Source organism: Melozone crissalis, unplaced genomic scaffold (assembly GCF_028551555.1).
Source record: "Melozone crissalis strain CALT ecotype California unplaced genomic scaffold, PUWL_Pcris_2 ptg000027l_1, whole genome shotgun sequence".
NCBI lineage: Eukaryota > Metazoa > Chordata > Aves > Passeriformes > Passerellidae > Melozone > Melozone crissalis.
In genome coordinates this window covers 4,574,206-4,599,017 of record NW_026535805.1, presented here as the reverse complement: position 1 = coordinate 4,599,017, position 24,812 = coordinate 4,574,206, and the positions used below count along the sequence as shown (strand labels likewise).

The 24,812-nt window shown below is 39.1% G+C and overlaps 1 protein-coding gene across 1 annotated transcript in view; it reads left to right on the top strand.

Moving 5' to 3' along the window:
- RPS6KC1 (ribosomal protein S6 kinase C1) overlaps nt 1-24,812 on the top strand; it is an 85,751-nt gene that overhangs the window by 57,222 nt on the left and 3,717 nt on the right. Inside the window, exons 11-15 of the mRNA XM_054280143.1 lie at nt 533-665; nt 8,660-10,237; nt 10,509-10,598; nt 21,884-21,966; nt 22,682-22,777. Of these exons, the coding sequence (XP_054136118.1) occupies nt 533-665; nt 8,660-10,237; nt 10,509-10,598; nt 21,884-21,966; nt 22,682-22,777 (1,980 nt within the window). The remainder of the gene's footprint in view (nt 1-532; nt 666-8,659; nt 10,238-10,508; nt 10,599-21,883; nt 21,967-22,681; nt 22,778-24,812) is intronic.

Genomic DNA, 24,812 nt, shown 5'->3' with positions numbered 1-24,812 from the left:
ATCAATTTTTTCACTTCTGGCAACTTCATCCCTGTGCTACCTCCCAAAAATCATTGCCTCTCAAGGAGACTAATCCTTTCCTTTCCTTTTTATTGAGGTGGTTGCTGTCTTTAGTAAAGTAAAATGGAAGTGTGAGGATTACCTGTGAGGCTAAGGCATTCTTTTGTCTTTAAGACTTGAATTGAATTTTTTAAATAGTGTCTTTTGGTCACGCGCAAAAATAAAATTTTAAAAAAAGGTCACAGGGAAATAACTGAGTGTCATCCTGATGACTTAGTTTGAGAGAGATTCTAATAAAAACATTGACCCATGTAATTGATTTTAATGGCAGCTTTGTGCCATCTTCTGTTCTCTGGAAACGCGCCAGATGCCATCAGCACAGCCTCGGGGGACCGAGGGGCATAGAGCAGCAGATGAGTGGTTTCTCTGAAGCCCAGAGTAACTCGGATAGATTAGTTTGGTTGATAAACACAGAGCACAGCAGGCTCCAAAGGCAACTGAGGGTACAACTGACCTTTTTGTTCTCTGTCAGGGTCTAAGGAAAAGTAGTGAGTGCGGCAGGAGCAGAACGACCATCATCCCCCGCTGCGTGCCCAACATGGTGTGTCTGCACAAGTACATCATCTCCGAGGAGTCTGTCTTCCTCGTGCTGCAGCACGCAGAAGGTTTGTCTCTCCTTTAAGCATATTGTTGAAAAGAGTCAAAGGTTTTTAGTTTTAATCAATGGTGCACTTCATTGTCAAATGAATCTCTCATATATCCAGTTAAAATATTTTAGTGTGGCAGAGAGGTGTCATGTAAGACACCCCACTCTGTTCCTCTGTCCCTCCCTTTTCGCCTCTCATTCTGCAGTGAATCTGATTCCTGCTTCAAATGGCCTCAAATCCTTGAATTGTAGCAGTATTGAAGGCTTCCAACTGTTTATTTTCTACAGGAGAGGGAGTGCTTTGACTGCAACAACTATCTGCATTATTTACAGTTAGCTCTCAGAGATAAAGTCTTTGGCCACTTTTGTAAACTTTAACTAGTAAATCTTTTTAGCATCTTCTAGTTAACATGACAAGTATTTGCACAAGAATTTAATAGCTCTGCTAAAAACCATGAACATTTTCCTGTTGATTAATATTGCTCTCATCTAGATTTTTAAGAAAATAGCTAGTGGCATCACACAGGAGTTCAAAGCAGAACCACAGAGTTGTGCCTTCAAACTATTTATAAAATTCCTGTTAAATGTACAGGGAACAGGTGGCACAAAATAATTACATTTTGATTTTTTTGTCTAACACCTGGATTTAAATATTCCCTAAATGTAATTACCCATATTTGTTTAAAATGAGTACAGAATATAAATTTTGGGGTTGCTAATAGTTATTTTTTTAGGAAATGTTAATAACTCAGAATGGATGATGTGAAGAAACTAAGCTGGCTGATAGAGAAGATAATTTTATTACATTGAATATTATTTCTTTTCCCCCTTAATAACTTAGATTTTGGCTTTTTCATGAACAATTTGTCTTATGACAATTGTTTGTAGCTTTGCAACAGGAATGAATGTTTCTGCAATGTGTGACTTGGTTTTGCCATGAGCACTGATGCAGGAAGAAAAGCCTCACATTGCAGTAGTGCCTGATGGTGATCTTGGGAATTTACAGTGCTGCTCTGTACAGTGCAGCACTTTTTTTGAGGTGTGTATATAATAATAGATACAATAATTGGGAAATTCTCACCTGGGCTGCAATCTCTGTATAAGCTGTTATATTTTGTAAGAGAAAAAGTATTTTTAAAAACCCATAACCAAAGAAGCTCCAAACCAAACACAAAATCCCACCCATAACCTTTGTCAGATACCAGCTGCCCTTAAGACTAGCATAATTACATAACTTTAAAAAGCCTTCCTAATACTTCTGCAGTTTCTGAAGTTCTACAGTTTTGCTCTTCCCTGTAGGAAGAATGTTCTTTCTCGAGACAGATGGAAAAGTGAGTGGAGTAGTCATGGAATTTTGTGGGAGAAGTGGTCATATGTAAGAACAAGTTTTAAGGAAGGCCTAATGTGAGCAGCTGACAACGAAAATCTTCTGGAATTGTTAATTTTATTGCGATAACAATAAGAAAAATAGGGACATTGCACGAACAGAGCTCTTTCATTTTCAAGAACCTACTGTCTGGGCTCAGAACATGCAAAGGGAAAGGAAGAGTGATGTATTCTGTTGTAAAGAGGGGTAGCTGGGGTACACAGTGATGAGTAAATCGCCTGAGAATGTATTCAATAAGTGTGTTGCAGATGTAGGGCCTGATTCCAAATCCCAAACTGGGGCAGTGGCCACTGCTCCTCACCCTGCTGTGACACTGATGCTGGAAAGGGATTCATGAGAAAGGCTTCTAACTCTGTGTGAATAAAGGATAAATAAAAATAGGGCTGAAGTTATGCTGCACTATTTGCAGAGTGGTCTTGCTCACCCCAATGATGATGGTCTTGATCAGATCAGTCTTATGTTAGTAGTACTCATTCTTTAAATTACAAGGATAATAGCACCAGGATTCCCTATAGACAAACCTATCTTAAAATGTTGTCCATCTCAGAGTAGATATGAATAGAGAAGGTGCTTGTAGTTGATGTTGGGAAAAGATAAAAATTTCTAAGACAGTACTTTTTAAGTAATAGTCTCTTGAAATTTTATTTAATGACTTATGAATGCTCTAAATATTCATACTCCCAAGTAATTCTTGTAAGCAATAAGATTGTGCCAGTCAAATTTGTAAGTGGTGCTGATTTATGATGTTAGGTATGTTAGCTCCACCACTGTGAGTTTGAAGTGTAAAATACCAAATGTGTATTTAGTATACCCATTATATACTACTTTAAATGGGTAGCAGCTCGTATCGTAGCAAATTCAAAGGTTTTAATGTTATGAATGGACAATATATGTTTGTTAAGGTGCTCACTGGTTCCTAGTAGATTTTATCTATATTATTAAGAGCAGCACTGTTGGGTTTTGTGTGGAATTCTGCAAGCTTGACCACTGACTCAAGAGGAAGACCTTGGTTGGTTGGTTTGGTAAATCATGACGGTGTAACGTGCCTAGAATTGGTGAGTGAGGTCTTGGGTTCTTTTAGAGATTTTTCTCCCCTCCACAGTGACAGGCTTCAAGGATGCATCAGAAGCACAAAAGTCCATAAAGTTATCTTGTAGCTTTTTTGGAAAGCACTTGCCAAGTTCTAGTGTGGGAGAGAGCCAATCTGAAGTTAATAAGGCCTCGCTTCTTCCTGGCACTACTAACAACTGAAATTTTAGAAACAGATGCTTCAAAATAGGCTGGGGGGCTTCCATGGGACATCAAAGTTTAAGTGGCTGTTAGAAGCTGTCAAATCTCTTTAAGCATAAACAAGCTGGAGTTCCTATCAATCTGGAGAGCACTCAAGAAACTTCCTGCTGAAGAGGCTTGCTGCACGCAGCAATTGATAGACAACACCGCGGCAGCTCTCTGGCTTGCAAAGCTGGGGATTTGTTGTTAGGAGAGGAGATAATGCTAGCTGTAAATATTTGACAGCAATCAGAAAATGCAGGGAAGGTGATACACTCCTTGGCAAGTGACTTTTTTCAGGAGGCTGCTTTGGAATAGTAGCTTTTGCTCCAAGTGCATTGGAGCTTTGCCTAAACTAGCAAACCTTGCAGCAGAGATTCACCAGCAGCACTGGAAATACAGGACTGCAGATGCAGGACTCTGGTGCTTGTAACTACTGTCATGTTGGAGATTAGGCAAGAGCTCAGCTTCCTGTTCGTGTGGAGCTGCAGCTCCACTGTGCGTGCCTTTGGGGTGCTGTGGAATATTGTTGTTGTGCCATGGCAGTGCCTGTGTGTCTGCTTTGCTTTTGGCCTAGGAACTGTGCAAGCCCCATTTTTTGTAGCTGTTGCATTAAGATGGTGAAGTTTACCAGGGCATGTCTGTGTTCAAAAGGGGGACAGTGATTCTTTGAAAACCATGGAATTGTTCCTTTTCCAGCAAGGAAGGCTATTAATTCTCATGAGGTGCATGGTTTAGGATTGGAAGTCCTGGCCATACACAAATCCTTATGCAGTGATGTAGAGACTTGGGCCTAGTTTTGGAGAATAATTCAGGCCTACATCTTTCAGTACTGTGTTTTTCTTCCCTGTCACATTGCAGTTATTTGGAAGTCTGGGTTGTTCACTTTGACTTTGTTTGGGATTTCCTAAATACAGTGACTGTTACATTCTTAGCTGCATTCCAGTTCTGTGAGAATTGCAGCACTTCATCCTTGGGAATAATCTCATGGGCCAAGCTAGCAAAAGCTATTGATTTATTTTGGAATATATCTCCTTAGTCAGCCAGTCTTTCAGGATGTGAAACTGAAATGGGAAGTGTCTGATAACTGGGTAAGGAAGAATCCAGCTGGTCATGAATTTTTATTGTCAGCTGGAACAAAAACCATGTTTAGGAGACAAATTTGCTGATCTGTTAGGTTTTGGTTTATTCTGTCTTATGTACTATTATAGTCTCTGTATTTTCTTTTTGGTGTTCCTACATCAAGTGCTATTAATAAAAAAGCTGCAGAAATGTTTGAAAGAATATAAAAGATTTCTAGTCAGCTTCATCACTTGGTCACTTTATGCTGAATTTCCTGTTGATTATTTTGGATACTAACTTTTTAGATTCTGCCTTTAGAAGCAAAGGTGTAAGCTCCAGAATACTGGAAATGTGGTTAAGTATAGCACTGCTGATAAGAAATTTTTCACTGAATAACTGCAGAAGAATGTGGAACTTGATGATTTTCATGTGCTTATAAAACCAGAAAAAATGAACTAGACTGACTGTAGAATCAGTTCATGGTAGAAGAAAACAAACGTAATAATTAGTTATGCTAATAATAGTGTTCTGAAATTGCATTAAACACTGATAAACTTTATCTTAATACTGTAGCTTTTATAGTTATTTAGTCTGTTGGACTATCTGACAGTGACTGAAGCTTACTTGTTTGGATTGATTTCTGTAATTTTAGTTTTTATAGATTCCTGATACTATATTAGCATGGTTTGCTAATGGGTTTTCTTGATCTTACACAACACATGGGGAGAGGGGGAAAGATTATTAGTATGTCATTCATAAAGGCATAATTACATACGCAGATACAAATATCACTTTTGTTTGACCCTGGATTGAATGTTTGCAAAAAGGAATGAAATTGTTGTTTTTCACTATCGAACACAATTATTGCATGACATTTATTTACGTATTTCCACTTGACCAGGAGGCCAGTCTTGAAATATTTGTATGTTAACATATTTGGACATAATTTTTGTTTTGTTTTGTTTACTTGTGTTTAACTCTTAAGTTGAAGTTGCAGTAAGTAGTCATTTCCAGTGTGGTTTTTAAATACAAGTCATGAATAATGAACAACTTCTTTTTGAAAACCTAAGATAATAGATTTGCAAAAATAAACGAATTGTTGCAGTTCTCCCTGTTTTCACAAGTGGACAGTGGTGAATTCTTGAACACTGTAAAAATAAAGAGATTTCTTTTTTGTCTTTTGCAACTTCTGTGTTTACTGAACCTCTCAGATATCCCAGTGATTTTTCCGTGGATTTTTGAAGTATTGATCCCAACATGTCTCTTTTTCCTTCCTTAATCTTTCTTGGGTCTCCTTTAAGCTGCAGTAATCCAAGTAGAAGCCCAAATCTAGTGGGGGTTGCATGAAATCTTCCATGAAGTGAGGCAGGGAGAGCAGAAGACAGAAGTTGTCCTGAGAGCAGCTGAGCTTGTCAATAGGTGAAAAACTTAAGTTGTGCACGGATAATTCTTGCATTCTTCATATTGTGGGCAGCCCAGCCCCTTCTTATCTTATTTTGTACCCCCTACCACTGTAGGGGTACAAAACATTTGGGTCAGTGAGAGCCATTCAGGAGTCACATGTAAAAGCCCACCTGGTGTCCAATAATGACACAGGAAAAAGATGTGACAAAAGAGCACAGGAAGAAGGTTTTGAGCTTTGTCTCCCTAGGTCAAAGCTCAAGGCAGGCCTCTGTTAGAAAGACCTTTTACAACTTCCTTCAGGGGAAGCACTGATGATGCTCACACTTGCATTAAAGCCATACCTGGAGGCTGAGGTGATGTTGTGCCAGGCACTTCCCAAAACTCCAAATATCTTATGTGAGTCTTCATGGTCTGTGAACATGCTTTGACACCTGAGATTTGTGTTTTCAGCATAAATTTGTGACTAAACACTAGTAATATGTAGATGAAAATATTTAGCTTGTACTAATTAATCATTAATGAAGGTGGGATGGGGAGACTATATAATTTTTTTATTAGATAGTGTGTTTTATTAAATGCAGTAGGTGGTTCTCAAATTAGATTTTATTGTTTTGTATGAAATGGACATGAATCATTACATGCCTAGTTAATAAACTGGGCAAAGTTATTTTATTAAAAATAAATTATAATAAAAATAGTTATTTTATTAAATTGGGTAAAGTACTTGAAGTAATTTAATTGAAATTTTAAAGGAAATTAATTCTTCTGGATAAAAGTGTGAAAAGAGGATAAACTCTCACATATGTAAAAATTATGTATGTTCTCACTCTCTCATTCACTTCTCTGTTTTTTAATCTCCCTGCCGTTTTATAGCAAAAATATGAATAAATGTAGAAGTATAACATTAGAAAAGAACTGTTGGTGATTATGGGATGGACAACTCTTATCCACTAAATCAGCTGCAGTAATCCTGAAGTGCTGTGCGAGCTGCAGGGCTCCGAGGGCAGGCTGCCTTTGCCCTGCTGCGCTGCTGTGTGACCTGTTGTGTTTAAAGCAAGTGGCCTCACCTGAAGAGCCTGCAGGGCTCCCTGCTTCTCACAGGGCTGAGATCCTCCTGTGAGGCAGCTCTGGCAGGGCCAGGGCCCTCGGTGTCACCAGCACAGGGCCTGGGGTCACTTGTGCCCAGGCAGGCTCGGAGCCAGTCCCTGCCCTGCAGCTGTGCTGGGAGGGACCCAGGGGCTGTGCTCCTGCTGTGGCAGGGCACACTTTGGGTGCATATTGTGAATGCACCTCTGGGTAAGAGTTTAAAGTGCTTTTGTTTACAGTGGTCAGTATAGCAGTTCTTGTACCTCTCTCTGTGAGCATTGCTTCCCTTTGCTCCTGTTGCTTTACCTGACATCCTTTCTCACTGCATTCTAGAAGGTGGCAAGGGTCACCCTGACCTGGTGCTAGCTCTGTTTGTACTTAGGGCAGAAGCCAGGGTGATTAACAGACCTAAATTTTCGTTTTTACCATTGGACTCAAGCTGTTAGAATTCCCTTTTAGTGTTTTTAATATACTTACTTTCACTACAACCGGTGAGATATTTTTTTCCCCTTGAAAAACAAGTCTTGTCTTAGCCAGGGGGATGGAGGGCAGGAAAACTTCACATTATATTATTCAAATTAATTTTTTAAAGTGTCAAGGTTTTTCTGTCTTTGATAAGTTTTATTTGAAATACCTGGGAGTATAGAAAATCTGTTCCTAGGCAATGATAAATAATTTCTTCTTTTATTGTACTTTTTAAAGGAATTTTGCCTTATAAAGAGAGTGTTAAAAACCCCAAACTATTAAAGAATGTATTTTGGAAAAATATAAAACTCTGTTTTATCCAAATAAGTAACAAAAACCCAACAAAAACCCCACCAACTTTGCAGATGCCCAGTGGGATGGATACTTATTTTTTCTTTTACAAAGATTTTGTTCAAACTCCTGCATTTTCCAGAATTTCTGTACATGAATTTTCAGAATTTCTGAAATGTCTTGACATTGCATTTCTCATTAAGTTATCAAAGGAGACCTGCTAGCTTTAAGCCAAATTCTTTGGCACATACAAGAGGTACAGTAACTTCCTGATTTATTTTGCTGAAATTACGTTTTGAAGTCTGTGAGCTTTTTTAATATGTGCAGCATTTGGAAACATGAAGAGTCCTGGTTTGTATTTTTTAAATGTAACTTATTTTTGGAGATATCACTTTCTTAGATGCTGTGAAGGAGCTGTTTGCCTGTGTACCTTAAAGTATTGATAAATTCTTGTCTGGTGCAGCAAAGCATAAAAACCTTTTTTTGAATTCTAAAGTAAATAGAAGAATCATATCAGTATTTAACTAAAATCCCCAACTTTTTCAAAGAGAGACACAGACCCTTAAAATATCCAGCTAATATGGTAATTTCCCTTACTGAACTTGCTGTTTAGTTTTCAGTCCATTTCCACTAATGCTGCTGATGAGTTTAGAGCTGGGGTACAGAATTATTCAGGGTAGATAGAGATGGTGATGAGCACTAAACAATTTGATCTTTCCTGGTTTTTGCTTCTTTTGAGGCAGCAGGTGGAGAGTAGGGACCACTTTGCAACTTGAGACATGCTCTGAAATGAGACTTTACTGAAGTTTAGAAACAAAAAAGCAGCATCTGAATCTCAGATGCAGCTCTTTAAATATTTATGTAATAATACAAATCTACGTGAAAAGCAAGTTGTGGTCCCTGTAATTATTTGCTGCTGGGGTAGCAGATCCAAATAACTCTGTGGATGTAAGGGTACAGTGACAGTGAGGATATTTTCCTGTTTCATAAAAAAAAATAATTCTATTTTTGAGTGAAATTAACCCCTCCCTTTTTTCTTTTTTTTTCAGGAGGGAAACTCTGGTCTTATGTCAGTAAGTTCCTGAACAGAAGTCCTGAAGAGAGCTTTGAAATTCCTGAATCCAGAACATCCAGTTCAACTAAAATTTACCTGGAGCAACCAACACCAACTCCTAAAGAAACTGGTAGCAGCACCGATTCCAGAGAAAGCTATGGGGAGAGCATGCTGAAGGTGGTGCCGCTGAGGAGCAGCCTGACACCAAGCTCTCAGGATGACAGCAGCACCCAGGAAGATGGTCAGGAGAGTTCCAAGTGGATGGACTCGGCATCCAGCTCAGAAGAAGAGTGCACCACTAGTTATTTAACGTTGTGCAATGAATACGGGCAGGAAAAAATTGACTCTGGCTCCCTAAGTGAGGAGCCAGTGGCTAAAGCAGAGAGTGAAGGGCTGCTCACCAAAGAGAGGAGTTCCTTGCAGAGGTGCAGTGTTGTTGGCAGCGACAGCTTCACCTCCCAGGTTGCACCTCAGGAACGAAAGCTGTTCATTGACGATGCCGAGTCAGAAATAGCCAGCCCTACTAGGATACTGGACTCGTTGACTAGATCCAAGAACAGCCCCATGGAGCTCTTCAGGATAGACAGCAAAGATAGCACTAGTGAGCTCCTGGGGCTTGAGTTTGGAGAAAAGTTGTATAACCTGAAATCAGAGCCTTTAAAGCCATTGTTTTCTGTTCCAGATCATGACAGAAGCTTGGATGCCCTGGAGAGCAAGATGGGTGTGAAAGCTCATGACACTGTGAGCAGGGGTTCAAATGACTCTGTGCCAGTCATCTCCTTTAAGGATGCTGCTTTTGATGACGTGAATAGCATTGATGAAGGAAGGCCTGATCTCCTAATAAACTTACCAGGCATGTCTGATGAAACAGAGGAGCCAGCCGTGTCAAGGCCAGCAAAGTTTACAAAATCTGATAGGGACGTGTCAGAAGTAAAGTTGTTGGAAACACCTGATGTCTTGCAATTAAATAATTCTGCAGAGCCATGCAAAGCATTGGATCAAGAGCCAAATCATGTGGCACCAGAAGTGGGCGATCCTGCCCACAAGGAAGCAAATGAGCAAAGTGGTGTCACTCAGGGAGCTCTTGGGGCCCTCTTCTCATCTGACCAAGAGGTAGGTGCTTCAGAAGATGAGGCCCTGTTCCAAGAGCTTGGGGCCTGCTCCTTAAACATGGCAAGCAAAGAAGAAAGTTCATGTGTTTCCAACCCGCTCTCAGGTGCTCCAGAGGTTAGCTTGGACACACACACACTAAGGAATGAAGGAGTGTCGCTGTTTTCCAATGAAACTGAAGACAGCAGGAAAGAGGAGGCAGACTCAGCTATGTCACCAGCAGCTGAAAGTAAAACGACTGCACCAAAGAAGGAAGACAAAATAGCAGGAGCAGGGCAGAAGGAAATACATCAAATTTTTCAGGACCTCGACGAAAGATTAGCGCTAACCTCCAGGTTTAATATCCCAGAGGATTGCATTCAAAGATGGGCAGCTGAAATGGTGGTAGCCCTTGATGCTTTACATAGAGAAGGAATTGTGTGCCGCGATTTGAACCCAAACAACATCTTATTGAATGATAGAGGTCAGGAACTTTTGCAAATGCATTTCTTTTTATTCGCTGTTGCTTCCAATTAACTGAGTAGGCGTTTTATCTTGTAATTAGTATCTTCATTTCCTGTCTAGAGCTTCATTATCAGTGCAGCAAATTCACCCCCAGTAATAGCTTCTAGTACTTAATGATGCCATTATTCTTAATGATACTGTTTTTAGCTACAAAAGGAGTAATTACAGTTCACTTCTGCAGAAAATGGAAGGGAAAAATGTTTTGATTTCTCCTGTCGTTTTGTTTTTAGGACACATTCAGCTAACGTATTTTAGCAGGTGGAGGGAGGTTGAAGATTCCTGTGACAACGATGCCATAGAGAGAATGTACTGTGCCCCAGGTTAGAGCAATCACCTACAATGTTTCACTTGGAAAGTAGATTAGCAGCTTTCATTTTCTCTTGTAGTCACTGTAGCATACAGCTTGAGATCATGCAATATCTGAGTTTTCTTTGCCTCTTTTCCTTAATGTTTTAAAAAGCTACAGGGTTCATAACTGCTTTATTGTTGAGCTGTGGTGGTGTTTGTTATGTCATTTCCATAACGTGTAATTGTACTGAATGTCTTGTTTAAGCAAGTTAGGAATGTTCTGTTTTCTTCCAGTTATTTCCTGTGTGTGAGTACATCTTGGTAAATGAAAAGAGCAAATGAGGCTGAAAAGGTGGCACTAAGACCCTTAAAAATATAAAAATTTATACATGCAAAGGACATGGGTGGTGGGGGAGAACCACAGAGGTTTGAAAAATACAACCCTAATAGGCTCAGAGATGCCTCTGACATTTTTGATGAGCTACAGTGGGCTTTGAAATAGTTTAGAGAGCTCTTTCCTTAGAACTGCTTTCATCAATCATGAGGGTGATAAAATCAATATCTCTTGGGATCTTATAGCAAGGATGACACTTGAAACTGAGCCCTCCCTCTTTTCCTTTTTCCAATTTATTTTCTACTAATACAGTGGTCTGTGATTTTTGGCAGTGACAGCCAAAAATCAGGTGTTTCATGTACAGCTTCATATTTTAAAAATTTCATAGTTAACTTATAAAAACTATGTTTAGACTTGAGATTACTATGTTTTCATTCCAACCTTGAAATGCCAGCATAACTTTCTGCAGAGTGCATAGTCTGGCCAGGCATTGCAATTTGGCATGCAGGTAGTCCTCAAGCTCAGGGTCTGCAAATGTGTTTAGAAAAATTTAGAATAAGAGTTACCAGCCGTGGAAGTTCTGAATTTAGTTTGGCATCAGGTGTTTCTTCTGTGTTTTTGTTCTTCAAGTGAAATGCTGCAAGGAACTGCCTCTGTGAATAAAGGTGGTAGGGTCTCAACAAACTTTGAATGTCAGCTTCTTGAGATAAATGAAAAATAAAATCTTTTCTATGCAAGTCAAAAGGGCAGGTATCACAGAAAATAATTCTTTTCACCTATCAAAGTAAATCCAACACCTTCGTTCTACCCTCAGGGCACTTTTATTCAAGAACAAGATAATTGAGGATCCCAGCAATTACTGTGTTTGTTAAATAGATGGCTGTCCTGGTTGCCAACATGTGTGACAACCTGTTAGAGAGGTGTTTTCCTGCCTCCCTAATGCAGCCACGAACAGAGCGCTCCCCAGTCAAGTTCCAGCAAAGATGGAAGTGCAGCCTTTTCCCACCCTGTCATCATTAATGAGCTGTGAAAGTCAAAGCTTAATTTTTCTGTACTTTAATGAGGATCCAAAGAGAGGTGCTTTTTGCCCCCTAAGCCCCAACCAGCCAACTCCTGCAGTAATTAAGTGTTTAGGGAGCAGTTGAAATAATATTTAGAAGTCCCCGAATGCAAGAATGAAGTTTTGCACACCGTCATTATTTCCACCTCACAGCACAGGTGTGGTACCCATCCGGGCTTTTTTTGCTGAAGTTGCCCTCCCCTCTCTGCCCTCTCTGCCCTACCCCAGGCTGCATTTGCTTTGTGTGTCTGCAAGGTGAGGATTTGCAAATGCAAGTATTAGATGTATTCAAGGTGGATGAATTGGTACTGCTCCGTGATTCTTGCCTTTCAGATTTCTTGATCTTAATGTTACCTCTGTGAAGCATGCTGGTACTTTAGTGTAACTGTTACATGATAATTTTTAGTAGGAGAGTAATACTTGGTATAATTTAGCAGCACAAAATATATTTTGAATTCAAGTGTGATTCTTTTATGAAGAATGATTCAGTAATGGTGTGTAGCTGTGTCCACAGCAGCTTTCTTAGGGCTACTGCTGCTGGTAAATGTTGTTTTAGAACTTTTGACCAGTGTTAAAAGCAATAACCACATTAGTAAGCTTTCTCTAGTTCCAGTATTACAGGGGACAAAAAAACTTAATTTGGATGATAATTATTTTTCATTTTGAGGAGTGTACCATGTCCTGGAACCCCTTTATCATGAAAGCGTTGCTCATCAAGCTGCTTCCTTGAATAAGGATTTTCAAATTATACTTGTCCTTCAGTTCAGTACACTAGGAACAAGTTTTGACGTTTTAAAATTATTTTTTAAGTTTCTTGTTAATATAATATAAAGTGTTTCTCACAACTTGGTTTTGCTTTTTTTTTTCTGAGGGAAATGCTGTATTTTTGTAGAGGTGAAAAATTTTCTTCACAAAATTTTATCAGGTGTTATGATTTCTTTCTGTAATAAAACGCAGTGTCTAAAATAAGTGACTCAAAGTGAGTCTTTATCTCGTTTTGAATTTTCCTGGTGTTTTCAGGATTATGTGCTGTGTTGCCCTGTCTCTGGATAGTCAGCCTTCCTTCTAATTTTCTCTCCTGCTGAAGGATGCAGTGAAACTTGGCTTGTAAAAATTTTGTGTTTGGCTTGCTGTGTGCTTTTAACAGAGTTCGAGACAGAATAGATTTGGATGTGATAACAACAACATTGAAATATGATTTCAACAATTTAGTGCACTCTTTCATAGTATGCAAGAAAGGGAAGGTGTCTATCAATAAACTTTACTTTTTAGAGTCTGCTGTTAGAGACTGAGAACAGATGAGTTTAGGACTGCAGTTTTTTTCTGCATTGATTTTTGAGGAGCAAATTTTGCAGGCAGACAAAGGGGAGGATGAATGTGAAATTTAAACACATTGCAGGATATCTTCAGTTTAAAACAGGTAGAAAATTGTATTGAGAATTATATGAAAATTTTAAACATATTTGAAACAGTTGTGTCTTTTCAGTTGTTGAGGTTTCAGATATTGCTTTTCTACAGTGTAAGTTATGATTTGCAGTGAAGTGCATGAAGATGTATTTAAATCTTAAGCTGTTTTATTTGTTGAAGAAAAACATGAAGTCTAAATTCTACAATTTATATATGGTAAACAAATTGCTGGATGGGCTAGGGATAGTAATATATTAGTGTGGAAGCTTTGCAGGGCCAAGGGAGAATAGAGGTCCACCTGTGTGAAACTTGCTTGTGGGATGTAGGATTTTGTGTTTAAGGCTTTCTGTGCACCAGAGTGTAACCTTGCATTGAGGTAAAGCAAAGCAGAGTGGGTACAGCAGCAGTGATCAGATCCCTGAAGAGCAGGGACTAGTTCAGCTCCTGTTGTCCTGGGAGAGGTGGAGAGGCAAAAAGACATTATGTAGTGCATATATAAAATAACAACTGCAACGACTATAAATGCAGAAGTGTCAAAAAGACGAGGAAAGAGAACAGTTTGAAAAGCTGCATCGCGCTCCCTGCGAGCAGTGTAATTAGTTCTGTGTGAAATGGCAATGGTTATTTCGCATGGTGCCTCAGTCCGAGCAGGGCTGCGTGTGTTGCAGGAGCGGCACTTCCCCGCTGCCGACGGCAGGTGGCATTGTACCATTAATGGATGCTGCTGTCGCACTGGCTGCCCCTCGTTTGCTTGACTTCTCCTAAGAACTGGAGACGGAAGATGCGGCTCATTTGTAATGATTTGCACATCAAGAATTGTGCTCGTAAGCTGGTGGTGTGTTACGGTGCTGCCGGATCTGTTGGTGTGGCTGGGTTACTCTTTACTGCTGTACAGTTCTGATCAATTTAAAAAAACCCAAAAGTTCCTGAACCAGCTCTGGCACCAGCAAAGCTGTCTGCAGATGCTTCAAAGTAGTGTCTGTGCTATGCCTTGATTAATGCCCAAATGAAATCTTTGCTGTGATAAGTCAAATGTTGTTTCTCTAATTCCCAAGGGAAACATTGGATTATAAATCATACTGTATAAACTCAACACCACTGCAAGTAAAACTGTGGGAGGTTTGGCTAAGAATGACCTATTTGCTTTTAAAGAAGAAATTAAGCACTTGTAACTGAGAATTTCTGGTGTGTTAATATGGCTAAGGTGACTATAGTGAGGTTTATGTGTTTTGTTTCCTTTAACTTTCCCCCTCTTTATAGTAATTTTGTTTTCTGAACATTTTAAAGTGCGCTGAGCAGCTGATGTCTGAATACAAAGTTATTAGCAGATCAGATGAGAATGATTCACTTCTGTTTAAACAGCCCTTTGCTCTCCATGCCCCCTGAGAACTCTTATCACATATTTGTCCAAAAAATCCCCATGAAAACTAACAAAAAATCCCTTGCTTTATCCACCTGCCTGGTGGCTGATAGTATCAGCAATGTATCTCTTTATCTCTTGGTTAATGTGCCTTGGTATTCTGAAGGGGGGAAAATTCCAGTAACAGATTCAATTTACATGGACAGAAACTTGAGCAAATGCCAGCCTAGCAGGGGGGCCATTATTCTGCTCTATAAATAAGTTTAAAAAAGAAACACACACACACACACACACAAACCTGTGAATCAACATGTTTTGGTCTAATTGAGAGAAAAGCAAGATAGATGAATTTTGAATGCAAATTATCACCTTCTGTTATTTTAAATATTGGTTTTGCCAACATTGTGATCTTAAATATAAAGAGTTGTTAACTTTTAAATACAATAATAATTGTATTCCATTCTTGACAGTCACAATTTAAAAAATAAAATTGGTAACTTTTTTTTTTGTAAAAAGCCATTCTCAGTATGAGAATACCTGTGAGAAAGACAGAATTGTCTACAGCTGTTGCCTAGTCAAGGCTGTCTTCGGGTAAAGCAGATTTAAGTTGAGGATTTTCTCATGAAGAGAAATATTTAAGGTACTTTTTCGGTCTAACCTGTGAAGTGTCATGTTGTAGAAGCAGCTTGCTGGTCTGACATCTTGTGTAAATATGATGTGTGAATGAGATGTTTTATTTACACTCCCGAGTTCTTGTTCCAGCAGCGGGGATGCTTTCTGTTGCATCCCTGTAGTGTTTTTGGAGGACGAGGTTTCAGAACTGGGCTGCCTTTAGAGTCTTTTTTCTTTCTTGTTTAAACAAGTTTTCACCAGACTGTGTTTACTAAAAACTGGAGATTTGCTGCTTGAGGTCCTAAAGCCAAAGGGAGCTTAGCTTCCTAGAAAATGTAAGTAGGAAACTGGCCATCAGTAATGCTTCGTATTATTCTGAGGCTTTCATAAGCTGTGTGCTATAATCAAGTCTTATTTACACAAAGTAGCATTCACAGAAGCCTACAAATAAATATATGGTAAATTTGGTTTTATGTAACCTGCTGTTACTTGTGCACAGTGCAAAACCTAAGCAAAAAGAAGGCATTGTGTGTAAAGGATTTTGTTCCAAAAAAAAAAAAAAAGACAAAAATGTTTCAATGTACAACCTGATTTTTGTACTCCCAAATAAAGATGTCACTTTTGCTTTTAAACAATTGAAAATACAGATGCAAAGTGCAGCTGGTCACCTAAAATAGATGGCATGAAAATAAAAATTGCTAGTTGATATTATTAGCCTGCATGCTATAATTTTTATTTACTGAATAAGGAAAAAGATTATTTGCCTCTGTTTACCAAATAGACATTTGATGCAGAAAAACCTGCATATTATTTGTGTATGTGTTTTTCAGTGGGAGTTTGCAGGCACTCATTAAATCTGCTATTCTGTATTATAGTAATTTAATTTGAGTAGATTGTTTAAGAAGCAAAATAACTGTGGTGGATTAAAGTGCCATTGACCCTGAGATGTGTCGAGGGGTGGGCTGGTCTCGTAGTTATAGTGTAAGACTGGACTTCCTGCTTTTTACCTCTAACTCTGTCCTAGATTTTTGTGTGACAGTAATGTCTCAGGATTATCCAAAAAGGAAAAGAAAATATCTGGATAGGTGAAGGAGCGTTGGACATCAAAATAAGAAGGATGAGCTAGCTTGATTTGAAAAACCCTGGCAATAGGAAGCAGGATCAAACACAAACATGAAAAATATATGGCTGGTGTGAATAAGGTCTGGATGTGCAGAAAAAGTACTGATGCCTGTGAAGATGGGAGTAGCAGTTTTTCAGCAACTATTTGGAGTGGGACAGCTCTCTAGAGACCCCAGAGTGTCCCACAGAAAACAGTGACAACTGACTGCTCCGTGAATAGCAAAATGTCATGAACTTGGAGTTGGTAATTGAAGGCATGGGTTTGGGGAGAGCATCAGGTACTTTCTGAAAAAAATCTGATCCCAGGCTTGTTGTAAGTACACAATGTGTTTCAGGTGAAGCACATGGTCTTGTGGTTTTTCTTAGACTCTGTAACTAGAATAAGCAGTAAGATGTACCAAGCTGTTGATTTGTAAAAATCTGATATTTTAGTCTGGCTGTCATAAACGCCAGTTGTTAACTCCAGAAGAAACTGTACTTACCTGTGTTTATTTATGTCTGTTGTTATTAGTAGTATTAACATTACAGATGGGACTAAACCTTGAAGATAGCATACAAGATGCCTTGTGAAAATAAACGGAGCTGGCTGTGAGGTTAATTAATGTTTGCTTTGTTTTGATAACAGAACAGTCATAAAACTTTGACTCTTTCGTCACACGATTATTTTAGAGGAAGTTTTGATTCCATCTTGGGCTACTAAAAGAAAGAAAGAATACAGTTCCCTCTATTTTTTTTCTTCTTCTTTTTTTTTTTTTCCCCCAAAGAAGAGCATAGATGCTCGCGTTTTTTAATAACTTTTAGATGAAACTTCCTATTTTCATACTCCATTTGATCTTAGCAAATGTTCATTGGACTTGCCTCACTACTTTATTGTTTAAAGACCATGATAAACTTCTTATACTTAAATATAGATGGTTCAATACTGTGCTTTATAAATTGCTGAAACATTTTAGGCAAAGCATTATGGCCAGATTGCTTGTGGGATGTTTTATTTAGTGACTGTATCTTATGGTATCTTGGCTGACTGAGTCTGTTGCGAGTGAATTAGGTTGGAATTATTTTAGTTGATTCTCTGCAAATGTTTCTTTACATATATAGATATCAAAAGATGATAAAACAGTAATCTTTTAAAATTAAGTGAGTGTAAGGTAAATAGAATTTCCAGAGTCTCTAATGGTTTTTCATGCCATGTTTATCTTAATGGCCACAGAAGGGGAAAACATTGTATTTATTTTCAGGATGTTGAACAAGTCCAATTCCTCATGAACAGTTTCAGACACCTGATGGTTGTTCAGATGAGTCTCCTTATTTTCCTGTCAGTGCAGAAATGATACTTGAGAGTATGCTGTTCCTGCTTGCAGTGTGGCGTAAGGGGAAAGCCCTTCCTGACTCCTGGGTGTCTGGGGATGCACTACATCCACCTAGCGCCAGTTTTTCTGTGAGCTGACTGGAGATGCCTTTTTTTAATTTTTTTTTTTTTAATTACTGTTTGTCCTACAAAATTTTTGATGAAGTTTTTGTTCTTGGTGATTCACGAGCCATCTGGCCTGAGTTGCACAGAGAGTGTCTAAGGCCTCCTGTAAGCCTGGCTTCTTCCATGTTAACTACTGTTTGCTTGTGCTGGTCATGAGGCATTATTGTCAGCCCTGGAGGAAACTGTGTTTGGAAGAAAATGTGGCAGGTGTTGTAGTAACAGCCTTTGAAATCCTTCAGCAAGAGGGATATATATAGGGTATAGATTTCAAGTTGCTGTGTAAAGAATGAGAAAAGCCTTGGTTTGCCATCAATAGCTTTATTGAGAATGTGTGTTCAGGAGAAGGGAAGTCCTGCTTTTTCTTCAGAACTGGCACTTCTGTTTAAAATACAAAATGTTGTCAGCTATGTCTCCCTTATCAGGAAGTAAGGTATTGCTGTGTGTAATGCAAATATTGAGATAAGTATGGAAACCATAAAGAAATGGCCTTTCAGTTGAGACCAGCTGCTCTGGAAGGAGGACAGTGCTGGGTAGTGAAGGTGTTTACCTGCACCATCTGTCTCTGTATAAACCTGATAGCATTTTACAAATCCCCTTGCCTTCAGTTATCCCAGTGGCTGCCGTTGGAATTGCTTTGTGCAGGAATTTAGCATTGCTGTTGACTTGTGCTTCGTGGTGCTGGATGTCATGGCCATGCTTTGGGAGGGAGAAAGAGGAAAGCTCTCTCTTTAATGAAATTGCAGTAGAGTTGAAAGAGCTATTGACTTTTTTTCACCCTACTTTATTATTTCTCTGATTTTCCATTTGAGAATGGTAGGAATGTTTTTTCTGCAAATGTTGTTCTGCCAGTCCTAGAAGCACCAACACCGTACATGTACACATGTTTATTTTTGTACAAATCCGGGTAAGGTCCTTGATTTCAAGGTTCATGAAGGAAAGATTTGGCACAAATATCCCCATGTTATTCACTTAAGCTTATGTGTCACTACCATTTATTGTCTAAATTACTTTGCTGATGGATTGAGATGAAAATGTTTTCTTAGTGAAGGCAGATATTGTAGTTCAGATTTATTGCAATATTGAAGCTTTAAAAAAAGCATATGTCCTGTGTGTATATTACATTAGCCAGCTCCTCTGTGTCCCTCAAAAGCACTTCATAATCTGCAGTTTCTAAATTTTCCCATGATGTTTAGTCAAGATAAAATGCAGTAATATTGATGTGGTATCCTGGACTTATTGTTATGATCAGTATTGCATCAGAAATCATGAGACCTGTTCAAAGGAAGGAAATATAAGCAACATATGTTTATTTGTAGTGTACACAGTGAATTTTAAATTTTCTTTTTTTTAAGGAAAGCGTTTGTTTTAACATGAAATAAGGAAACTTTGGAACGTAGAGAAAGCAGCTGGAAGGCAGACATTGCATAATAGGAAAAAAGTTGAGCTAAAATTTAGTTTTTGTAAAGAAGGGGACTCAGGTATTGCCCTCAGCTGAGTTTTCCATTTTGTGTTCTCTGTTGGTTCAGATGACCTGTTATGCAGCCTCTGCTTGTGCATGAGAACCCAGGCAGAGCCCTTCAGCCCTGAGAGAAATCCGTGTTACTTGCCTGTTCTTAATTTATTCCACTCGTGTCATTTTGGTCATGGCCAAAAGTGGATGGACCAGTTCAGTGCTGCTCTTGTCAGAGAACTGCAGTGACATTTGTTTTGGCTTGGCATATATTGAAAGTGTTCTTCCAGTTAAAAATATGATCTTGGATTTTGAGGAAGTGGACTCTGGTTTGCTTTTTGACTCTTATTCTATATATGTCCATTTTCATCAGTGCTGCTTCCTGTAATGAACAGTTCTGTAAAAGAGGCACTGTGACTTTGGTTCCTTAGAGAACTGGATCAGCATCTCTGATTGCCAGCATAAAGAGAAATAACACCAAAACTGAGTAAATTTTTTTGTAGAATTTATTTTTCCTGTACTCTGAATGATGCATTTTTTTTTCACATTTAGGTAATTTTTTTTTTCAATTGGGCTGTAACTCATGAGGCCCATTCCCACTAAACACCTTTGGGAAAATTGAATTATTTCCTTCTGTGTCATTATTCTAAAATTTTTGTCAATATGGGATAGTTAGTGGAACTGAGAATGTAGTAGTCAATCTTATTAATTCTTGGCTTTGTTGTCCTTATTCTGTAATAAGTGTGTAATTTAATTTAAAAATAAAAATCTTCACTTGTTGGGAAGAAACCTTCCTTGAGCTGAAAAGGCAATTCCATGTAGTAGGTTTCACTGAGAATTGCTCTGAATAACTTTCACCAGCTGCTTTGTGTAGAAAGCCCCAACTTTGGGGTTTCTTTCTTTTTCTTTTTCTAAAGGATAGTTACCTAGAAGTTTAGACTTTCTGAAGGACTTTAAAATTAAATTGCAAGAACACATTTTGATTTTTACACAAATTCTCTCAGTTTACTGTAACTTCAGCTTCATCCTGGTGCTCGCATGGGATCTTAAAACATTTTAAAAATGGATGTAACTATCCTGATACAGTTCCTCATGTGGTTGCTGTTCCATCTTTGTAAAAGTTTCTTGGTGATGATAGGAGCAATAATCTGTAAGGAGAGGAATAAATTCTGCTGTGTGGCACCCTTATAGTGACGTATTGGTCGTTCCAAGGCCATTAAGTGTAATAAACTTTTCAGTGTGAGGGATGTGCTACCTCAAGAGACAATGTCTGAGCCATCCTTCCTTGTTGCTCTTGCAGCAGCAGCCTGAGCTTAGTTCTGGGAGGTGCTGAGCCTCTTCCAGCTGTGTGGCAGCTGCACATCCCTGAGCTCAGCGTGGCTGTGCTTCCCTGCCTCTGGGGAGCTCCGGGGTGACACCTCCCTCTCCCTGACCCTGGGCTGGGACTCATCTGGAGCTCTTCTTGGCCATGCTCATGCTAAGCTCCATAAAATGATGAGCAGGATTTTTCTGCCCATGCTGCACTGCTTTTCACAGCAACAGCTATGTGACTGTATGCTAATTGTTGTCCTCTGCTGGGGAGCTGGTGTGGCTTTTGCCACCAAAGCTATTTTAGTGCAACCTCTGCATTTTTTTGACAGTCCTAATGAAGATTTCATCTTCATTGCAATCTGGTTTTCTGCCTGTTTTAGGGCAGACAGTGTGGTGTGTTTGTATTTAATAATTTTTGCAGTTTAAAGCCTGAGTCAGTGAAGGCCAAGTTTTCTGCATGCATCATGCCACTGAATAGGTGTGTGTATATGGCCAGGGACTGTCACCCCCTTCTCCCCTCCCTGCTGTCCCTTGTGCCTGTGCAGCAATAGCACTGTTGGGTTGGATGCAAGGGGAAACAACTTTTCATACCAATGGTACAGTTTGGGCTGGGCTGTAGCAATACACAGTTACTGGCTGTAGTTATGCTGTTTGAAGCAGATTTGATATCTCTCCATGAGACCATTGTGAAAAGCTCATGGAGATCTCCCATGGGGATCCCAGTAAATGGTGTGGGTTAGCCATGAGACAAATCCTACCCTCAAAGGCAAAACTAAGGTATGCAGTAAACTACTGCACCCTCCTTTGAGCTGCTTTTCTGGATTAGGCCATTCTGATGTGTCCAGCTCTTGTAGCCAGGGTAAATTCTCTAAATATGCTTTGTTTTACTGTCTGTCATTGTCCAGTTTTGTCCAGAATAGAAAAATCATAACTGTAATGCCTACAAGTCTTGAAAGTGCCTATGTGTGCATGGAAAATACAAATTATGCATGAAATGTATGGTGTTGCTGTGCTTGAACAATGCAATCTGTAGGTGGCTAAAGGGCTAACTAAATTGCAGGCATAATGAAAGCTCTGTGGTATTTAGTATATGTTCTGTCAGCATTAAACAGTCACCTTGTAAATATATGTTAATTTTGAAGGTGTAACTGACCTTTTTAATATTAATTGAAATGTCTCATGTTTAGAGGTTGGTGCTATCCTAGAAGAGACAGAAGCCTGTGACTGGTGGAGCCTGGGTGCCATTCTTTTTGAGCTCCTCACCGGGAAGGTAGGGCTGGGGGCAAGTGACTCCATAAAAGTGACTTCCTGGCCAGTAGTTTCTTACCAGTGATGTGCCCAGGTGTGATTCCCTTGATTGTATTTCTCTCATGAGCTTTGCCAACCTGAGCACTCTCAATTTGCTTAGTCTGCATGGGACCAGAGAAACAAAACATGTTCAGCCTTCAGCAGAACAACTTAATAGAGCTGTACCAAACTAAGGACTGAAAAAATAACCAAAACTATGCTGCTCTCTCAGCTACAGTGAAATCCAAATTCTCTAACATTCCATCTGTACATGTACAAAACTTTTGCCCTAATACTTCCAGTAGTATTTCCTGAGACTGTGTAGAAGCCATACATTGTTGTTACACATTAATTCAGTATTTTGAGGCAAAGAGTGATCAACCAAATCAAACTGGTGATTGGTTGACGGCTCTGCACAAAGAAAGCAAAGTCCACCAAATTCCTGGGCTCTTCAAATTTGAGCAATAGAACAGAAGCTTTAAGATGTAAATGTTCTAAAGCTCTAATTCAGGGAGCTCCTCAGCACCTGTAGACATTCTTCCCAGAACCAGTACTTCATACTAGGAAGCACTGAATTTTGGCTTTGTGTGTTAAATTTGCATGGATAGTAGGAGATAATCCAACACTGCAGTTTTGAAATCAATAAATATGCCTTCCTGCTTTGATTTATTTTTTCCCTTTTTCCTTTTCTCCTCCAGTCTCTGGCTGAGTGCCATCCATCAGGAATAAACACTCATACTTCTTTGAATATACCAGACCATGTATCGAAGGAGGCCAGATCACTGATTCAGCAGGTAAGTAAGGGGAGAATTTGTTTTGTCTATGTGCATGTGTGGATGGGACAAATACTTACCTACCTAATTTATTCTGGTGAAGTAAAGGTAAAACCAGAAAGCTGCTGGTAGGAACGTGGATGGCCCTTTTGTCAGCACTGATGAATTTTGCCCAGTTGTCTTGTTGCATTTGCAAACTTTGACTTCTGCTGCCAGCTGGGTCTGTAGAAAATTGGAGTGCTTTGCCATTTCTTCAAAGAACAAGTTTGGCAAATGCTTTGGAAACACCTGCTGGTGATGCACAAACATTTTAGGAATTCTGCCCTAAATGTTCGTGGAAACATTGTAGTGAAATAAAGTAAAAAATGCTGATGCCAATTCAGCAGAATAGCTCAAAGTGCTACGAAACCTGTAGCACACTGATTTGAAGTTATGACCTTGCTGTGGTTGAAAGAGTGTAGCTCTCCTCCAGGAAACCTTCTGGATGCCATTTTAAAAGAAAAGTACTTTAAATGGGGAATCCAATGACTTTTGTAGTCAGAAGATAAGTGGGTAGGTTGGACAAAAGGCAAAATTGTAAGATATAGACAACCTTCCAGACTGATACACCATTTTAAAATTAATGGGAACAGTACTGTTTGATGGGTTTAGTTTACTCTAACTTTAGGCAGTCATAACTGCACATATAGTTCAGGATCTTGAAATTCAATTAATGCAATCTTCCTGCTAGTTAATTTTGACATAGCTGTGGAAGTGGTGCCTAGATCTGACCTGCTCCACTTGAGAAGAAGCAACAATATATGCAAATTGTGCTGTTTAGCTTTGAAGAGGATCTTGCTAGTGGATGCATAAATAGTGGCATGACTTAGATGTAGTTTTCAACAGAGCAAAGTGGAAAAAGTATTTCTTGAAGAAAACAAAGGAAACAGAATTTGAAAATTCAGTGAGTGAGAAGATCCAGTGACAGATTGATTTCTGTGCTGTTACTGTGAAATGATTAGTGGAAAGGGAACTGTATGTTTGGACACCACCTGTTTTGACTAAGTGACATGAAGTCACTGAAGGTGAAAGTCCATGTCTCGCAAAGGTAGAAAGGGAAATGATTAAAGAAAAATCCATTTCTATATATTCTGCATTTATATAGTTGGATGGTAGCAAATTTTAACGCCATAAGAGACAAATAGCTGGAGGAAAGCAAAATCACATTTAATGAAGGGAATTCTCCCATTAAGACTAGAAGACAAATGAAGTCGTCCAGTCCATGTGTCCCTGCCATTGCAGGATTGTTTTTGGATGTAGACTAATACTAATTAATATAGTATTATAAGTACTAATAGTATTATTAGTACTACTATTAGTATAATTCTGATGTATTGCCTATTTTCACATATGCCAAAGAATGTCTCTTTTGCCACTGGTGCGTTTAAGTGGGAAATGTATTTCTGCCCCTCACGGCTGTGTTACAAGGCCATGTCTGTTCAGAGAACAGTTTCCCCAGTGCCTGTTAGATCAAGCTGTCTCGTGTAGGGTGGTGACTTATCTGGTGGAGGTTTGGCTATATGAAGCAGTAAATCACATTTTTGTTGTGTGACTATCCAAGGAAGCTGCCATTCATTGCTGAGGAAGCCTTGTCAGGAAAAGGAAGAGAGCTCTCTTGGCATGGATAGCAATTTGTCATTGCGACTTTCCTTCCCCCCACTGCCAAGGGTAAACAGGTCAAAACATCACAGAGCAACTCTCCGGGATCAGTGTTCAGCTATACAGAAAATTGTGTCAGGAGTTGTCTCCTGCTGTGGCATCCAGTCCAGGTGACTTCATTGTAAACATCATCTTCATTTAGCCAGAATCTGAAAAACAGAGATCTGTTTATTTCTGCTGAAAGATAAAGTTGTTTTTGATGTTGGTTAGGAATTTTGCACTCAGGTTTTTGTTTTCAGGAACCTTCAAGTTTTACTACCAACAAAACATGCAATGTGACTTTTCAATAGGTGTCTGTTTCAGTTTACATTTGTTTTCTGAGATTAAAGTTATTCTGGAAGGACAAACTCCAGAAAAT